Raw genomic sequence first — 15,867 nt, 5'->3', positions numbered from 1 at the left:
CATAGCAATAAAAGTTGAGAGCCAGTTATATTCAGTTCAGATTAATCCCGAGAGAGAGACACATAAACTTTTCCATTTCATTCTCCACACCAGCTTTGCTCAGCATGCCTGGCTGGGTGGCTGAATTATTCTGTGTGGTCTCCAGAGAAGTGCGGGACCAGGGGGCAGCTTGTGGACCAGTAGCCCACGTAATGTGCTCCTGACGCAGGACCCCTGGGCAGTGGAGAACTGAGGTGGAAATGACTTTAAATGTTTTGGACGAAGTCCACAAAAGGCAGCAGTTCAACATAGAAGGAGTGAGAGAGACAGAAAAGAATAAACCAATAATGATGGAATGAGAGCAGAAGCAAAAATTGGTCTGGAATTTGGCTAATTTCTCTTACTCTTAACACAAAACATGCAAAATTGTGTCCTTGTTTAGTAGTGGCACAACCCTGAAGGATCTGACTTGAAGGTTAAAAGGAAACTGCAGACAAGGGTAAAAGAAGCTTATCACTGTTAGATCAACAGGAAGTGAATCATTCTGCTTCAACAAACATGTTTTCCTCTTTTATCTTAGAATGTATGTTTTCTTCATTTTGTTAAATTTTTCCTTTTATTCCTTTACTTGTATCTAATCCAGGACCTGTGAACATAATCTATTTGTGGTCAGTCACATGCTGCTCTCTAGTGGCTGGAAGAGGAAATGAGCAAAAAAATTGTTCATCCAAAATGTATGGTTCCGAAATTATTAAATTTTGTTCTATTCCAAAATGAAAATTAGAGGAATCTTCGATACTTTTCCATACAGCAACAGTTCACAGTAAATTATTACGGAATTTTGGAACATTCCTTGTACAACTCTGCTTTTCCATTAGACATTTTTCAGCTTGTGCACCTTAAAGGAAACATCACAAATTAGTCCAGGAATCAGGATAAGACTACATTCTTCGCTACTCTGAAGTTTTGATAAGTAACATGAAAACAAATGGAAAACAACAATTTCAACAAATGCAGAACGACAGAAACAAACTACAGACACAACTCTGCAGGTTTAAACCCAGAGTGAAACAGAACACAAAACTCTGATATGAGGAATAAAGCCTAAAAAAATGGCTGGAAAGACTGCCCCTCTTCTCTCTTAGACACACACAAATACACACAGAGAATTGTGGTGCCAAATAGGGCAGCTCAAGGAGCTTTGATGTCGATCTCTCTTGGAATGCTATATTCTCCTCTCCTGCCTTTATACTCCTCTTTCTATCCCTCTCTCATTCTTTCTTCTGTTTTCCTCACAGTTTCTCCCAGCAGACAGGAGCACAGGGGCAGAATCATCCAGTGTGTAGAGAATATATATATATATATATATATATATATATATATATATATATATATATATATATATATATATATATATTCTGATTGTCAATGCTCAAAATGTTTTGGCAGCCTACAGGTGTTTCGGTTCGGGACGGTACACATGAGTAGAACTTTAATATAGTTTTACTTTTGATACAAAACAAAGTCTCATCTTTCAAATAATGTCCAGGAGGAAAATTCACACAATAACTGTAGTTTTGGCACAACAGATCGTGGCTGTATAAAACCCTCAGTTCAAACGACACTACAGTTTTTTTAAGTTGAGTGTTGATTATTATATTTAAAAATAAATAGCAATTAGGGGTGTAACGGTATGCAAAAACCACGGTTCGGTACGTACCTCGGTTTTAAAGTCACGGTTCGGTTAATTTTTACATTTTAACAAATTTAAAAAAAATAAGAAATAAAATACTGCTGCAAAGTTCTCCACTAAATAAAATACTCTCAGTCTCAAACCAATATCATATGATAAAATATAATAAAAAATATAAATTAATAACTATGATAACAGTGCAGCATTACCAATCCCAGCTTGTAGGCCTGCTCATATTTAAAATATATATATGACTTTTCCAAAGTGTAAAGTGCAGCATCAACAGTTTCAGTTTTTAGACCTGCTCAGATTTCGTTATTGCATTGGACCGATCGGAATTAAGAGCAAAGGTCTGTTTAAATACCGACGGGAGCTGCGTTTGAATTACAATAGTTTTTTCCTAGTTGTAGTGATGTTTACACTCGCGTGATGCCATTTGAAAACCTTAGGCCGGTAAACACACTGGCATATTGCACCTGTCAAACATAGTCTATTTTGCCGTCAATACTGTTGACGGTGTCCTTTATCAGTAGGCTTTATATTTATGCTTAACATGAAGTATAGATATTGTTGTCATTAAGACAAGATCCTGGTCTGTCGGTGCCTCTGCGGCCTCCCTCTATGTCACCTACAGTAAAAGCAGCGCACCAGCGCCGCATCAGTCACGATTCTGGTGTGTAAAGACACAGAAAACGTGAAGCCGCCGTCACGCAACTTACACTCAGCAGAAACCCCACGCTCACGCCACGCAGCCAGTGTGTCATCGGCCTTAGAATCAATTGCAGGGCGGGATTTGCGCTGAACGCGGAGACTTCCGCCACTTAATATGTTCGTTTGGAAACACGAAAATGTACCTATGTTCCGCACACAAAATACTGCATCCGGTCATTCGGCACACACGTGCACCGTACCGAAAGCCCTGTACCGAAACGGTCCGGTACGAATACACGTACCATTACACCCTTAATAGCAATTAAATTTAAGTTTGGCCTCTCTAGTTAACCTTATACTAACGTAAAAGTACTTTAGTTAAGAGCATAAGCTGAGGTTCATTTGAATTATAATTGAATTTATTTAAAGAAAGAGCAAGTTTGTTTAGTAAACTACTGTTTAAGTAAAAATAAAAGTCCCCCCCACCCCCCACCTCGCTGTACCAAAAGCATACTGAACAGTGTCATCAAAACCGAGGTATGTACAGAAGCATCATGTTTGCGTACCGTTACACCCCTAACTAAAATGAATGAATATGCTGAAAATGTATTAACTGGGAAAAAAACTACGCAAGTTAGTGTGTCTGTGGGAGTGTTTGTAAGTTTGTGGGAACCTGGTGTGTGTGGATCTCTTCTCATCTCATTGCTGGTGTCAGATGACAGGCGTGTCTTTGATCAGTCTGTTATTAGTGAGGTGTGTATGGACAAGAGGAATTCAGATCTTATGCTTCGTGTTCTCTTTCTTCCCTCAACCACTCTCAATCTGCATACATGGAACCCAAACACAAAGGAATACCATTCATCTATTAATCTCACACAACAAATATAGTCATCACACACACAGAACTAGATCTGTGTTTATGCTGATTAAGACATCTTGAATGATTATAAAAGTTGATCATTCTCTCATTAAGACAAGTATTAGTGCTTGCCAGCAGAGACATTGACAATGGTCATGTGATGGGAGTATATTATTGTCCGTTGATGTTTTTGTGCATGTGTGCTGAGCAGACAGATGGATAGGACAGCCTTGTCTTAGCTGATGCTCATGTTTGTGGATCCAAACAGCCTCTCTCCAGAGACACAGAAAGATATCATGTTCAGGATCCAAAACTAGTGTAGTGCAAAGTATATACTGAATAACTATTTTTAAAAAAACAAATGATAATAAAATGATCAGTCTGCAATAAGTAAAAATGTTTTTCAAAGTCTCAAAGATACCGCAAAACAGTAACATTTTGAGATAGCAATACTATATTAAAATATTTTAAAATTAAATGTATTGCTGTGATGATCATTACTCCAGGCTTCAATGTCACATGATACTTAAGAAATCATTCTAGTATTAAAGAATTATTAAAGAAAACAGTCACTGATCCCAAAATTTTGAGGGGTGGTGTAACTAATTATTATGCCATTTCTGAACATGTAACAGTGGGTGATTTAAACAAAGCTATATTGAAACTGGAGGGGATTGACAATGGATTACCATAAAAACAAAAACAGTCACCAGTATATTTTTTAGATTACAACATTCTTCTACAGCAAAGGAAACCCCAAAACACAGCTCAGACAAGTCTACTGAACTGCCAATCGCACTGCAAAGATCTACAACAGCTATCCTGTGAAACATCAGAGGGAAATCTAAAAGCATCCAAGACACAAATCAGCATCATGAAAAACATTTCCAAAAATCAATGCATTACGAGAGCAAAACAGCTGGCAATTTTCTAGAAGCCAAAAGCCAGTTGGCACGTTGAAGCATTCGTATTTGTATTAAAATTCTGTTTTGCTCAGAATAGGCTAGTTCTGGCTCTGAAAAAAAACCTGCTTTTAATCTAAGACACGACAACAACTATGAGTGAACAACATGCATGAAGTGCCACACAGTTATTCTTCATCCTGGCTCTCTGAATCTATACATTAGTGTGATTTCTCTATTTGAGCACTAGGTGTCAGGCTGCACATACAGTACAGTACATAGCAAAACTACACAAGAGAGTAAGAAAAGCACTCACATTTTCAATGACAAAGGTCCACTCTTTGTCTTCAAACTCCTCTGCGTGGGGATCCTGAAAAACAATGTGTAAATGAATTAGATGGCATTTGACCTGAGATGAGGCTCATTAAAGAAGTCTCAGAATGAAGCCTTTTTTTAGTGTCTTTTGTAGCAGAGATACTGGGAGAAAGCACTCAATAGATCAAATCAATCTCCATTTACTGATCAAAAATTGAGATCAAATCAAGATCTGCATTTCTTGAGGGAAATAAAATGCAAAACATACAAAGGATGTAGAGATATTTCCATAAATGACTTTCCCAAAGCTTCATCTGGATACATCAGTAATATAATGACCAACTGCAGTGCAATAGGTCACAGAGAAAGCGATCCATCTGTCTCATACAAGTCATACATTCTTGTAATACTGATCTATGTTGTGAGCCTATTTTAAAGTTGAATCAGGTTTATTAGTCAGTTAATTATGTATATGAGGATGCAAATACATACAGTTCAGCTGACGTGCTGTTCTGGATCTATCACGGTAAGATGACCGCAAGGTTGGCGGTGCACAAATAAAACATTCATGAATCATGAACTCCTGAATGCCAAATTGACCTACTGCAATGAACTCTGGGAGATGTAGTTGTACATCACACTGATCAGTGTGTGTTAGTGTGGTTTGGGAGGACAGGGCTGATAAGGAAAAAGCTTGGACAAGCACTTTGTGTGTGTGACCTATGTAAACACAATGTGGAGACTGTTAGCGGATATTCAACACCAGGTCAGCCTGTCAGCGCTTGCTCATAACTTGCATAATGTGATGTGTGTGTATATGAAAATATTTATATAAAGTGGTGTGTGTGTGTGTGTGTGTGTGTGTACACATACATTTGTTTATGCATACTTAAGTATATTAATAAACTGTACATACCACCATACATATGTATGCTTAATATAAGTTATATAATAATATATTTAAAATTCCGAACTCAACGTGGGGCCTGGGATCTACAAACTTCTCTCTCTCTTTGTGTCTAATAGATGTACTTCCTCTATGGCTGCACCTGGGTCTGACAATTGAGGATGTAAGGTCTCACTTCTCTCGTGCTTGTTGTAAAATCTGCTGACTGGCATCTCAAAAAGACTAAAACACCGGGCACAGACTTCCTGCTGCCGTGTCAGTTTCTGCTGTCCGCACACTTGAGAAGGGGTTAAAATTTGGAACTGTGGCAGTTAAATTAGAGTGGAATCAGAACGTCTAGACACCAGCAGACCTGCAGATCCCGACCAATCTGCTTCTGGGAAAAAGCCAACTGCTACAACCGGCCCAAATAACGTCTAGGCCTACTTGGCCCCAGCTGAAACAGTGTTTTTAATTTGTGTGTGTGTGTGTGTGTGTGTGTGTGTGTGTAAAAGTCCATGTGCTTACCTTAAATAGTGTGACAGTGATCTCGATGTTCTCTGGAACAGGCCACACCACCACTCCTCTATAGGGGTTCTTGATGCCAGGCTGCCAGCTGTGACACTGTAAACAAAAAAAATACATTAGATGATACATAAAATCATTATAATAGATGCATAAAAACAAACAGCTATATATATATATATATATATATATATATATATATATATATATATATATATATATATATATATATATATATATATATATATTAGAACTGGTCTTGTTGTCCAGTAGGAATTAAATATATTTTTCTTACCCCACTAGAAGAATTTTTCAAGACTTATCAGTAAGTCATTTTGCTACAATTAAATTAGACATGTTAACTGCAAAATGACAAAAACTTTTTCTTTTTTTTTTTTTTGCATGAATTTGGAGTGATGCGTTGTTACATAAAGCTTTAATGATTCATTTAAGTTGATGTGTATCATTTTTAAGCCAATACCAGCACAAGAAGAAACTGTGCCATCCCAAACTCAGCTAACATCATTAGCTCAATGGTTAAGTGCATTTATATGCACATTAAAAGTTTGATTTCAATTGAACTAAAACTAAAATGTCATATAAACAGTTCAGTCAGACTATTTTTAACGTACTAGTCTGGTTTTGTTAAGTCAGACTTACAGAGCTAGACAATATAATTGTAGTTTAACATTGTCCAACATGTATAAAAGCTAACTGGGCTACAATTGTCTTCAGCTTTGTGTGTCTGCTCCCAAAGCTGATCTGTGATCTGTATTTAATCCATCAAATTTTATATTAAGACTGTAGCTCAACTATGCAAAAACCCACTAGTAGAACATGTAAACATACTTAAGGCATTGTTTGAAACTGCATTAAAAAAAGGAATATTACCCACCTTGGAAGATTTCCTTCTGCTCCTGCGTGTCCAGACAACAACTAGCTTGTCCGGTTGCCTAAAAAAAGAACACAAGAGAAAAAAATTCAACAAACAGCGTTAATGAAGTATTTAACAAGCACATAATCTTAAAGAAACACTACAAGACCTTCAGATTTCAGTTCTGCTGTGAACAAGCTACAGTAAATTTGAGTCTAAATCACTTGTGGCCCAACAGAGAACAAGATCAGATGAGAAAGGCGAGAGAAAGATGCTGACAAGCCTTCAAGAAAGAGCTCAAAATCAATCAATTCATACCCATATCACAGCCTAACCCTACAGCAAACTAACTCACTGCTTTTCAGAGGTGTGCACTTAGATGAATGTGTTAACAGAGTTCAATCCATCCCTCACACTAAAGCACAAATACACCACAGTTCAACACTCACAATACACACTCACGGACGATCAACAGGTTTAAAGATAAACAAACTGTTAGAATAGAAAAAGAAAAAGGTTTCAGCACATCGGAGCATGGCTGAGAGAGAGAACACACACACAGGAACCAGGACTCACAATCTTGAATTGGATTACCAGCAGTAAGAGGCTTGACCGCAGTCTGACAGGTGTGCGTTTATGCATGTGTGCTGTCTGTCTCTCATTTTCAAAAACATTACAGTCCTCATCTAAACCATTCCAAACTTGATAGAGCAGACAAAAGGCTGACCTATGGCCATCTAAGGCATCTCCTGCCGAGTGTCTGGATTAAAGATAACTCTACGGATCAGTTTCCCAGGAACAGTGAAACGTCAGCGCTCCCCCAAAAGGATTTTCTGCGGGGAATCATCAATGATAGAGCATTTAAAACAATGTCTAGACTTAAAAAGTGAGCATCACAGAAACCATGCACAGATGCTCCATTGTGTCTCTATATTTGTAGAACACATTCTCTCCTGCCCTACAGCATCAAGCTGTGTTTGACATGGAGCATTGAAAACAATCTGTTTTCAGTCATCTCTCGCTCTGAAATAGCAAAACTCTTTCTCTTTATCCTCTCTATTTCCATTCCTACTTGGACGTGTGTGTTTCCTCAAGGCTAGTTGATATGCACTGCTGCAATCTCTTTTCACATGATCTTATCGAAGTTTTACAAAATGGCTTTGTGTTTCCTCATGGATGGGTCACAGTGTTTTTTGAAAGAACTTATTCGGCAAGGACACATAAATAAAATATTTTTCATTTCAAATAATTGCTGTTCTTTTGAATACTTCCTATTCATCAAAGAGTCATGAAAAACATGTACGGTCACATAATATGTATCAATGTATCATTATATATTAATGTGTATTATTCTAATAAATTAGTTTTAATTCAAGTAAAAAATGTAAAACATAATTTGACATAAAACATGACACTAATAAGGTATAAATAGTTTTAAAAAGAAATAGGAAATAAATTCTTGTAATGAGAAAATGAATAAGGCGCTACTACTATTTTGACTTGACAAAAAAAAATAGAGAGAGAAAACAACTGTAAGCACAGAGCTCCCTAGATATACACACTCTTAACTTATTGAACAAAACAATATCTAAAATATGCAGGTAGTCAGCATATGTCAGAGAACCAGAGACTTGTTCTGTCTCGAAGCCAATGCCAGCGCAGACACACAATCACTGAATCTCCTATCTGAACACCTAAACACAAGCAGTACATGTTCAACAGAACTACATCAGAGTATAGTTATTGTCTCAATCTGTTTCCTGCTGCACTCCCACCAACACTGAGCCAGAAACAGAACGAACAACACCTGGAACTCATTTCGTGGTTCATTTCTTATATTTCATATGTGCACTCTGTGCTCCCTAGGGTACAGTTCATTTCTCAGACCCATTACCACACAGATCCTTAAAGTCGGTCAGTTGTTTTAGCTCGAATTTGTGGCTACAGGTCATGCAGCTGTAGATACATTAAGATTTTCTTTGCTTGCTAAAGCCAGAGAGTCTTTTGACTGCACTTTCAAACTCCATCTTAACTACCGTTCTCTACAAAGACCCTACTATGACATTTTTTCATGATGGCAGGTGTTTGATTTTAGAATCCTGTTAACATCTGAGGTGTGAGCAATGAAGCCAAGACTCTCAAACCCAACTCTGAGAATTTAAGTCTTTGTATTTGTTCACAACTTTTATTACAACAAGAACGGTATAAGACTTCCAAACATAGCATGCAATGCTCTTAAAAGAAATGAGTCAACAGTGAACAGAATGTATCAAGTGTTAGTCCTAATTTACAGATTGCACAACTGTAGATGTCTAAATGTTTGACTAAGAATGTTTATTACTTATAATGATTGAGTGAATTTAAGCGGCCCGATGAACAAATAAAAATCAAATCTTTACTAAGGCCTTGTGTTTCTGGCTAAATTAAGTAGGGATGCACCGGTTGACCGGCCATAAATCGGAACCGGACGGGTTTTGCTTAAAATACGCGATCGGCCGGTTTTTGGTCTTTTTCGGCTGATTTTCCCGGAAATGCGCCCATGTGCACAGACTACATTGTAATCATTCACTATCATGTCATTTGTGTGGACGCATTTCGAAATCTGTGCGCAGGACACGGGCAGCCGATCAGCACTGGAAGTGCAGAGCTACACGTCTGAGGCACAGATAAGAGCCCCTTTCCTGCGCTGACTGATGCTGCGCGAGCGTACTGTACCGGTCCGCGCCCTGCACAAGCGGATACAGTGAAGGGATGTTCAGTTCAACTTCTCACGTGTTGGATGAGAAACAAAACAGACTAAACTGTGACAAAACTGAAAGTAGAACTTGCATACACGTTTGAAAAGTCAGAAGTAAACGTCAGCTCTGTATAGGATATTTTATTTTACCTTACATCGACTTAATTTGATTTATCATCTTGTTTATGCATACTGTCCTTCGTTCTTGTTCTTTGCTTAAAAACAAAACAAAAAAACAAATCGTAAATCGGTATCAGAATCAGCCATGAAAAATCATGATCGGTGCATCCCTACAATTAAGGTAAACCACAAGGGATGGTGTAAAGATACATTCAACAGTGAATTTGGGGAAATGTGTTTTCTCAAAATATTTATGCATCATTCAGGTCTATAAAAAGTCATTTATGCAGGGATGCTCCTACAGTCTGCGACCTTACTGCCTCTGTTCCTCTGTCCACAGGGAAAGGGAGGGAGAGGAAGTGATGATTCGCCACAAGAGGAGAAGTGGAGTGGACAGACTGAACCACATCCTGACTCAGAACGGATGGACAAAAATATTATTACAATTCAGATTTTCACAACCAACTCAATGCTATGAACCGCTCCATCAATGCAAAGGAAAGAAGACTTGTGACGAATGCACACGGTGATGCTGTCAATCACAAAATCCCCCTCTGATTTGATCTCTAACATCTGAATCAAAAAGAGAAAGACAAAGAGAGTGCAGCTAATGGCACAGAGTGATATTAAGATGAACACACTAAAGAGCCTGTAACGGGAGATCAGGAACACACAATACGGCTAAGAGAGAGAGGTGGCAGATGAGAAGGTTATTGACCCTTTGTTAAATAATTTTTTAGAATCAAGTAAGAGAGAGTAAACTTGTCTTAAATTGTCTTTAGTACACAAGTAAAAATATATATTACTAAATTGAAAGCTTTTGCAATGTCTGACTGATTATCATGAAATTCACTGTACTCCTATAAGAAACAGTTCAACCAAGAAATGCCCTTCAAAACAGAGAATTGTAACTATGGCTTATTGACTTCATTGCAGGATGCCAAAGCATTTTCAAAGTCAACTTCATTTCTTCATTTCAGATTTATTTTTATACTCAAAGGTACAATTTGTAAGATATTTGCAGTAAAATATCCAAAAACCACTAGGCCAGTGTTATATATTTTGTCCAGTTGATTACTAACAATATCTCTAATATTTTCAACTACTTGTAAATCATGAGAAAATTCCCATTCTAAACAGTGACACGGGGCGGTGCAGTCGCGTTAGTTACCCTTTGTTACCGCCTTTACTGATGTAGAAACCACATGACAACAGTGTCGTGGACAAATGCGGATGTAGCTTCACGACAAACTTCAACTAGAAAGAGATGCTGATCTTGCTTGTGTTTTACTCAACCGGTGAGTTGTTTTGATTCGTATCTTTAAAGAAAACGTATGCTATTATAACGATCAACAAGATTTGTATTATAGGGCATACACGGCAAACGTGGGGGATCGCGTCTCAAGACCCACGCAAGGATGCATCTGATCCATAGTCTGATCGCGTCTTTGAATTTACTTTGTATGTAATCTACTTGCACAAATCGTTGAACTCGTGTTAAATCCATGAAATCCATGAAAATCCATGAACCGTCAGTGGTTGGGTAGAAGACAACAAATCCCATCAATCCACGCTCCTTCTTAGCGTCATCTAACCTCGCGATTGTTATTGTTTAGGTAGTGCGCCCTCTAGTGGCAGGTCCTACAACCTGTACCTTTCAGATTGTTTTTTGGTTTTTTTTTACTTTTTTAACGTAATTCCGCCCCTTTCTTACAATCGATTGCAGGTTTATATTAGGGCTGGGCGATATGGCCTAAAAATAAAATTAATTTTTTTTAATTCGATTTCCGATTTTTTTTCTATTTTCCCCCCTACTTAAGGAAAGCAATAAGTACAAACAGCAGACAACTTAAAGCAAATTTTATCTTTAATGATCGTTAATGCGCATCTCGTCAGTAAAGCCGGTTCTCTAATCAGCGGTTAATTCCATCAGGTGAGTGATTTCACATCGAGCAGCTGTTACTACACAGAGCCGTTTGTTAACTGAGAAGATGCGCAAATAAATGCTGAAAAAAGTGGATTAACGCATCTTCTCAGTTATGGCTCCTTGTAGTAACAGCTGCTCGATGTGAAATCACGCACCTGAGGGAATTTACAGCTGATTAGAAAACCGGCTTTAATGACGAGATGCGCATTAACGATCGGCCGATCGTGATCGGAGCACCCCTAATCAAAAGCAAGACAAATGTAACCCTCATTTTCATTTCCGGCTGGTGTCTGCTGCTTTTGGTTGCGATGGGCTTTAGGCAGTGTGGGGTCTCTTGCTCCACGTCTGTCGCAGCAAACCCATACCAGTTCCAAACAACAGATGATTTTATTCCTTTCTTGGGAACAAACTTCCAACTCTCACTGGCAGCCATGTTGTCGCTTGCTGTTTCGTGTGTGCTATGATGTTGTTGTTGTTGCTTGCCATACTGCCATGTGAAACTAACGCTACGGAAGCTCCGGGGAGCCAAAAATGCGTCATTTCACAAAAATTTGATTTACTTATTTATCGAATTAATTCATTCAATCGATTTTTCGCCCAGGCCTAGTTTATATTCAGATCTGCCTCCCACATCTTTAAATCCAATTCAACAACCAATGGATTGAGTTCCCACCCTACATTTTCATTTGGATGTACATCACAATACAGATGTACATCACAACTAGGGCTGTCACTTTTTATTCGATATTCGAATACGTGTATTCTCCACCACGTGGAACATTGTAAATAAAATGAGAGCCGAACTTAATCCAGATCAAGTTGATAGACTGGTGTTTCTTGCAAACAATATTAAGAAATTAATTAGGCTAGGCTATATGCCTTACTCCTGCTGCTGTTTAAGTTGTTACGTTATTGTTTGTGCCTGTTCTAAATCTTTTTTTTTTTTTTCATTTAGCCTAATGTTGTGGGATATGCATATTGGCATTTCATTTAAGTTGATATTCTAAGTTGATAACTTGCTGTTTCAAACATCAAGTAAAAAAAAATTATAATCCAGATAGTCCTGTTTATGACTCACTGTTAATACATTTGTGATTGAATCTCCATTAGGCTACAGTGTTTTAAAAAAAAAAAGATATTATATTTGAATACATTGCATGATATTCAGTATCTGTTCAAATTAGATTTTTCTCAAAAGTGACAGCCCTAATCACAACTTCCGTTTCATCATGACAATAAAATAATAATCTATTATTAAAATTCTTTGTTTCAGCCCAACAGTTATTTATTCATATCTTTCCCAACTTTTGCAGGTCCATCTGCTGCCTTTTAGAGTTTTTTTTTTTTTTTTTCAGAAACATTTTACCTCAGATTTAGGGTATTTGTGAGATCGTTCACACAGATACAGACACACACACACACACTTCCTTCACCACTATATCGTAATGGAAATATTCCTTCAAGTTTACGAGTCAGTTATAAAACATGTTTTATTGAAGTCATTATGAAAAACGGCAATCAGTGATGCAGTCATCCAATGACCATGAACACACAAACAGAGAGAAAAAGAGAAAAACAGAGAAGGTCGATTGGTACCCTTATAAGGAAATAAACCTAAAATCTGCTTGCACTAAATAAACTGGTATAATAAATATTCTATAAACAGATTGATTATTATCATTACTAGATGCTTTTTATATTTAGGGTGCTTTCACACTTGGCTAAATTACCTGGTCCGAACTAGTGTTCAATTACTCCCCCGCACTGTCCCTGCTGGTTTGTGTTCATGTTTTTGGCTCTGAACCAGGGTACGTTTGCATCATCAGAGTGACAGCTGTTTATCCAAGTTAATGGAGCATGCAGAAAACAGCTAAATGAATGTAACCGAAATGGACTAAACTCTGATGTCAAACAAATCCATGTGCGCACCAAAATTGCAAGAGCCCCCTTAAAAATGTACATTTATAAACAATTCTGGTGACCCGATTGTTCCTTTACTTTTGGGCCTTTACTTTTGTAACGCCACTGAAGATAATTCAATAATGTTGAATTTGCGTGCCACACAAGTATTGATTTTTCTTCCTAGTCTTGCGTTTGAACTGACAAAATAACACAAAATAAAATGTCAACATGTCTTTGTGACTATCCTTGCAAAGATCTATTCAGCAGCAGTCTATTCCTGCTGTCTGTGTTTTTAATATTAAACAACAAAAGACAAGGAAATCACTCACTTCTCTTGACTGAATAGCTTTTTGTAACTTCAACAAGGATGGGTCTTTGATTTATACAGTGAAATATAACTATTATTAGCGTTTCCTGGGTTTCTTCTTTGGGGCGCATTTGTATTTTCAGCACGAGAGCGCCCTCTGGCATTGTATGGAGAATTACTGCTGATCACAGAACCGTGCTTCACTAAAAGATACGCATAACAATTGCTGCTTCTGTCGAAACACGATTTTGATTCCATTTTAATCAATTGTGCAGCCCTACAGAGCTGTATAAGATCACTGAAGGCAATAAAATGAATTATTTCATTCAAGTTGCTGAAAATCTAACCTTATCTGGTCCTGCTAGCAAGAAAGGCTTTAATTGGAGTTGGAGAGCACACAAACATACACACCCAGTGTCATGAGGCACATAAACTCAAACTGACTGATACATAAAGCCATGAATCCTTCATTATGAGGACTGACTGCATCAAGACAACATGAATCCAAACCCAAAAGCCCTGAGAGAGACAAAAAACAAACCATCCACCTACTTTTTTGGTAAATTGTAAGAGAAATCATACAAAAATGAATGAATGATGGAAAAACATTTACCACTTTTGAAATGCCAGAGCCAAAATCCATCATCACAATAATGTTATAATTATATCCCATAACTGCCTTGCACATCCCATAACACCAGGCTTCCAAACACAAGATAACATGACAGCGTTTGTTTTTGCGTGTGTCCTCTGCAGGATCTGAGGCACAGCTCGATTATTATGTAGGAAAAAAGAGCTACAGTCTTCCCCGGTTGCAGTAACTTTAATTTTTATTATTGATACTTTGATTCATTTTCTCGGGAGTTGACTATTTCATTCTCTTAAACACATGGGATGAAAACAATGCCTTACTAGCATGTGTCATGTGATATTTAAATGTTTTGCATAAGTTTAATTTGCCTGGATTTAATGGAAACATGGCTACACTGAGGCGCGCTGATCAATGAACCCTAAGCTATACATCACGACTCCCTTCTGATTCCCTGATCACTTACATGACCTTATTAAACCTTCAGTCTGCTCAGCATGTGTAATCAAACACACACACACACATCTGCATCTTCACAGCATCAGTAATTTCCTCACATCCACATGAAGCGAAGGCTCGGGGATGATGTAATACTTGCAGTGAGGCGCTAATCAAATGATTAAAGGAACATTCTAGATCAATACAACTTAAGCTCTATTGACAGCATCAGCAGCTTAATGTAAGGTATGGCAAAGATCATTTCGAAACATTACAGTAAGCCATTTACAATCACATCAAGAATTAAGACGTTTGCATGAGACAAGTGTGACAAACATTTACTGACCTTGATTATTTTATTACTTATCATTTTCTGTATAATCAACATTGGGGCACAAATGCTGTTGATTAACAGCAAAAAACACGGAAATAAACACAAACTGCAAAGTGACTGCATCTATTCATATGAGAAATGACAAATGAGGGTCTGTTTCATTCACCCTGAGTGACTTAATTCACAGTGACAGGGAGTGAGGCATCTGTGTGTGTTGAGGACAAGAGGGTGATTTATTGTGACGGACAGCAATGTGAGCATTAAATTGACATTTTTCAGTCCAAAGGCAGGGCCCATTGTCAAGGATTTTTTGTACTCGCCCTTCCAAAATGTTCACTCGCCCCACAACATAAAATAATTAAAAAAATAAAGTTAATAAAAAATAAAAAACCCTGTTAAAAAACGATGGTTCATCACAACATGATACAGTACTGTACGATATCGATCCTCATACCCAGCGATACGATATTTGCCAATACTTCAAGATACAATTTCGATACAGGAGAATATCGATCGATATAAGGATACCATTATATTATATAGTTACCCATTTTAAACAACCATCTACATTTTTATTAACTCACAAATCCAACCAGAACATATAACATGAACATTTATCTTAAATTTACACATCCTATTCCTCAAATGGGACATTCACACACACACACACAAAAATAGGCCTACAGGGTTTTTTTTTATTTTTTATTAAGAAAAATAAATAATTGACAAAAAGACATATCAGTAATCTTAAGATAGGACAACAGTCAAGACAGAAATTAAATAAACTGCTTTTCAGGTTTTTTTTAGGTAGATCTCAAATACATTTTCA

At 37.5% G+C, this 15,867-nt stretch overlaps 1 protein-coding gene across 6 annotated transcripts in view; it reads right to left on the bottom strand.

The window, feature by feature from the left end:
• LOC113095727 (EH domain-binding protein 1-like) overlaps positions 1-15,867 on the bottom strand; it is a 118,975-nt gene that overhangs the window by 95,940 nt on the left and 7,168 nt on the right. For all 6 annotated transcript variants that reach the window (XM_026261070.1, XM_026261071.1, XM_026261074.1 and 3 more), the window contains exons 3-5: positions 6,706-6,763; positions 5,814-5,909; positions 4,401-4,454 (exon numbers count right to left, since the gene is read on the bottom strand). In XM_026261070.1, the coding sequence (XP_026116855.1) occupies positions 4,401-4,454; positions 5,814-5,909; positions 6,706-6,763 (208 nt within the window). The remainder of the gene's footprint in view (positions 1-4,400; positions 4,455-5,813; positions 5,910-6,705; positions 6,764-15,867) is intronic.

Source organism: Carassius auratus, unplaced genomic scaffold (assembly GCF_003368295.1).
Source record: "Carassius auratus strain Wakin unplaced genomic scaffold, ASM336829v1 scaf_tig00215779, whole genome shotgun sequence".
NCBI classification, from domain to species: domain Eukaryota; kingdom Metazoa; phylum Chordata; class Actinopteri; order Cypriniformes; family Cyprinidae; genus Carassius; species Carassius auratus.
The sequence above is the reverse complement of the archived record's forward strand: the minus strand, read 5'-3'. Positions and strand labels throughout refer to the sequence as shown.